The 3,323-nt window shown below is 68.8% G+C and overlaps 3 protein-coding genes across 3 annotated transcripts; 1 reads left to right on the top strand and 2 right to left on the bottom strand.

Annotated features, from left to right (window-relative positions):
- Positions 1-345: 345 nt before the first annotated feature.
- Positions 346-916, bottom strand: EMIHUDRAFT_250429 (hypothetical protein; the record flags this gene model as incomplete). Its single annotated transcript, XM_005757165.1, has 2 exons — positions 346-364; positions 516-916. The coding sequence occupies 2 exons, from the start codon at positions 914-916 to the stop codon at positions 346-348; spliced, it is 420 nt and encodes a 139-aa protein (XP_005757222.1).
- A 509-nt stretch (positions 917-1,425) lies between these two features.
- On the bottom strand, positions 1,426-2,389 carry EMIHUDRAFT_446616 (hypothetical protein). Its single transcript, XM_005757164.1, has 2 exons — positions 1,799-2,389; positions 1,426-1,660 (listed from the first exon to the last, which is right to left on the bottom strand). The coding sequence occupies exons 1-2, from the start codon at positions 2,369-2,371 to the stop codon at positions 1,610-1,612; spliced, it is 624 nt and encodes a 207-aa protein (XP_005757221.1). The 5' UTR covers positions 2,372-2,389; the 3' UTR covers positions 1,426-1,609.
- A 352-nt stretch (positions 2,390-2,741) lies between these two features.
- Positions 2,742-3,311, top strand: EMIHUDRAFT_250427 (hypothetical protein; the record flags this gene model as incomplete). The annotated part of the gene is made up of 2 exons (XM_005757163.1): positions 2,742-2,828; positions 2,895-3,311. Coding segments are annotated over 2 exons (504 nt in total), but the record flags the coding sequence as incomplete, so codon positions are not given.
- Positions 3,312-3,323: the final 12 nt, after the last annotated feature.

Below are 3,323 nucleotides of genomic sequence, written 5' to 3'. Positions count from 1 at the left end.
AGCCGCGCGTCGATCGCCACCTCGAGGGGGCGGCGTGCGCGCGTCACGGGCGTGCGGCGGCGAGGGCCAGCCGACGTGCGGGTGGCTCGGGGTGCGGGTGGCTCGCCGCGGTGCCGTGTGGCGGAGGAGGCGGTGGGGGGGGGGGCGGGAGGCGGAGGGGGTCTCGGAGGTGTCGCCGCCACCTTTTGCTCGGCGGTCAGCTCCGGCGCCTCCGTCGGCACCGCCTGCACAGCAGCCGCGCGTCCGGTGGTTAGGGGCGGGCGGCGGCGGCGGGCGAGGGGCGGCGGCGCGCGGGCGAGGGGCGGGCGAGCGGCGGCGGGCGCGCCTGGTAGTTGTCGTCAAGTCTCAGCCGCTTGCGCTGGTCCTCGAGCTTGGACTCGAGCGGCTGTTTGAGCGAGTAGACGGACCCGCCGCGCGCCTCGGCCCACTTCTCCACGTCGCCCACCACGCCCGCCGCCGGCGCCTGCTGCGGGCCCGCGGCCGCGTCCTGGCCCGACGGCCCGAGGTGCGTCGACGGGTCGGCGGCGAAGCCGTAGGCGTTGAAGGTGTGGTACTGCTCGTCGAAGGCGAAGTCGGTGGCGGGTGTCATCTTGGCGACGTGCCCGACGAACCGGTGCTTCGACTTGATCCCAGCCGCCCGCTGCGCAGTCACGTCGAGCGACGGCCCCTGCTCGGGCGCCCACATCTCCTCGTACGTCGGGTTGGCCTTCATGATCTGCTGGCCGTGCTTCCGGTCCTCGGTGATGACGGGCGCGAGCGCGAGCGCATGCGACGCCGACGATCCGCCGTAGTCGCCCACCACCGCCGGCGTGGGGTTGACGACCAGCAACGTGCTCGCTGCCGCCGCGGCTGGCTCATCGTTGTCGTCGTCCTCCTCGTACGAGCTCGCGAGCAGGCCGAGGGCGCTGGTCGCCATCTCAGTGGCCGGAGGTGTGCCGCTGTCTCCCGATTCCGCCCGTCACGTGTGAGAGGGTAGCAGCGGCGCCGCTTGTGGCTTGTGACAGCAAAAAAACCATGCTGAGGCTCTCCCATCCCTCCCTTGGGTTGTCAGTTTTCTTTCTTTCTTTCTTAGCCGCGAGATGCAGGCGGCGGCGGCGTCGCAGGACGAGGCAGAGGAGAGCGACGCGACAGAGGAAGAAGCGACAAGGGAGAGAACGACGAGAGTGGGACGAGGACGACCGCGAGGTGGCATGAAGCTTGAAGGTTGCAGCGAGAATCGGCGAGAGACTGCGAAGGGAGATAGGAAGAGGCGGACGCCCAAGGGTGGGTGACGGCTAGCGCACCACACCCCTCTCCTTAAAATCCCTATGTGCTGGCGGCGTGCCGTCCTCCCCATCCCTCCCTTGGGTCTCTTTTATTTATTCCTTTTCAACCTTTGTGGTGGCGCGGCGTGTCGTCCTCCTATCCCTCCCACCCTGCTCCCCAATGCAGGGTTCCTTTCTTTTTTTTACCCAAGGCGTGACGCGTGGACCGCCCGGGCCCGGAGCAGCCTCGCTCCTGCGCGGCAGTCCGCCCTAGAGAGAGAGAGATTGTTTGTTGCCCTCTATGCGGGCTACGATCAAAATGGCGGCTCGATGCCGCGTGGACGCCGTCGTGGTCTCGTCACTCCTCACGCCGGCTTGGCCTTGGGCGCATCCTTGGAGACGCGATAGGCGCACACCTGGCCGAGCACGAGGGGCGGGTTGGCGGGCTGGCGGTGCTGCGATCGGTGCAGGTGATCTCAGGTGCGGCCGCTGGCGGTGTTTCGGCCAAGTTTCGGCACGGCGCACGCTAGGCTCTTGTGCGGTGGGGTGCACACCAAGATAGCGGCGCCCAGGTACCAGCCCCACCGCTGCAGCAAGCTCCGCTTGGGTTTGGACGCGTTGCCCGTTGCCGCCGCCCGCTCCGAGCGCTTCGCCGCCCAATGCACGAGCTTCGGGCGACCCTCAGCGTCGACCGTGGCGTGCGTCAGAACGAAGGCGTCATTTCCGACAACGGAGAACTGTATTGTGCCGCCCGACTTGCCCAGCCAGGTCGACTCGGACAGCCACGCCGCCCCGCCGTTCCGCTCCTCAAAGTCAAAGTCGAAGACTGGCTCTGTCTCGGCCGGGTCGGCGCCGCTCTTCCCCATGCGGAAGGAGCCTTGATGGCCGGCGCCGGCGTCAAAGTCGACGCGAACAACCATCTCGCGCAGCGTCGTCGACGGATCATCTCGGGAGGCCTCAGTGTACTTTCCGGCGAGGCCGCCACCGTCGGCCAGGTCGAGGCTGTACCGCGCGAGGAGCGGCACGCCGCCACGCGCGCCTTCGAGGTCCCAGTCGCCATGCATGAACTCGCGAAACGTCCACGCGGACGTGATGCTGGGCAGCGCGCATAGCAAAAGTGCCTCCATGACAATAGCTGTGCGTGGGGACAGTGCAGAAGAAGCTCGAAATAAAGGGCGTAGACACAGAGCTTACCTGGGAGCTTACTCGAACCCAGCAGGAGGACGAGGCGAGCTGGTCGACGCGGTCGTGGCTGTCGCTGCAGGCCCAGCGCATGTCAGTCGCGCTGCAGCTCGCGGCGGCGGATGAGATTGCGACCGAGCTCAGGCTCGCCGTGGCGTCGGAGGACCCCACCGTCGCCTAGACTCCCCTGCGTCACTACGTGCCTAACAGTCTTTCTAGCCTGGCGTTTGTGCCCCGTTTGTGCCGCGTCGCGGGGTAGGGGTCGTCTTTTGTCTTTTTTGGCTCGAACCCAGGGGGCGCCGTCGTACAACTGTGATGCTCGCTCGCTACCTGGCGCTGCGCCAAGACCTCGACCGCCACCACACGCGTCGGCGCGGTGGCGCGTCTGCCGCCGCCGCCGACGTAGACCGCAGCGGTGGCGGCAGCGGCGGCGGCGACAGCACGGTGTGTGCCTCCCGTGACTGTAAGGCGAGCGCACCAGCTCCCGGCACGGCACCGCCGCCGCCACCGGCCGCCAACGCCAAGGCTGCGCGCCAGCTGAACCGCCTGCTGAGCCAGCTCGCCAAGCGGAAGCAGCTGAGCACCTGCCGCTCCACATTCGCCGCGGGTGCCGCCGCCGGCACGGTGGACGCGTGGTCGCACGCGATCCTGATCAACGCGTACGCAAACTGCGGCGACGGTGCGAGCGCGCTCAAGGCGCTGGGCGAGATGCGAGCGTGCGGCCACCGCCCGTGCGTCTTTTCGTACACGGCTGCGCTCAAGGCGCCGTGCGGCGAGGGAAACCTCGAGGCGGCGAGTGCGTTGCTCGGCGAGATGGAGGCCGACTTTGCGGCCGCCGCGGCGGAGGAGGACCCGGCTGGCGCGGGTCGGACGGACGGCGGCGCGGTGGGCCGCGCG

The sequence above is a fragment of the Emiliania huxleyi genome (genome assembly GCF_000372725.1).
Source record: "Emiliania huxleyi CCMP1516 unplaced genomic scaffold EMIHUscaffold_922, whole genome shotgun sequence".
In the NCBI taxonomy this organism is placed as follows: Eukaryota; Haptophyta; order Isochrysidales; family Noelaerhabdaceae; genus Emiliania; species Emiliania huxleyi.
Note: the sequence above shows the minus strand (reverse complement) of the source record. Positions and strands in the feature narration are given on the sequence as shown.

What these genes read in the sequence shown, in the direction of transcription:
- EMIHUDRAFT_446616 (XM_005757164.1), bottom strand. Translation starts at nt 2,371, where the DNA reads ATGGAGGCACTTTTGCTATGCGCGCTGCCCAGCATCACGTCCGCGTGG. An exon ending in ACCTGGGCGCCGCTATCTTG is followed by an intron (nt 1,661 to 1,798) that starts GTGTGCACCCCA and finishes GTGCTCGGCCAG; the next exon opens with GTGTGCGCCTATCGCGTCTC.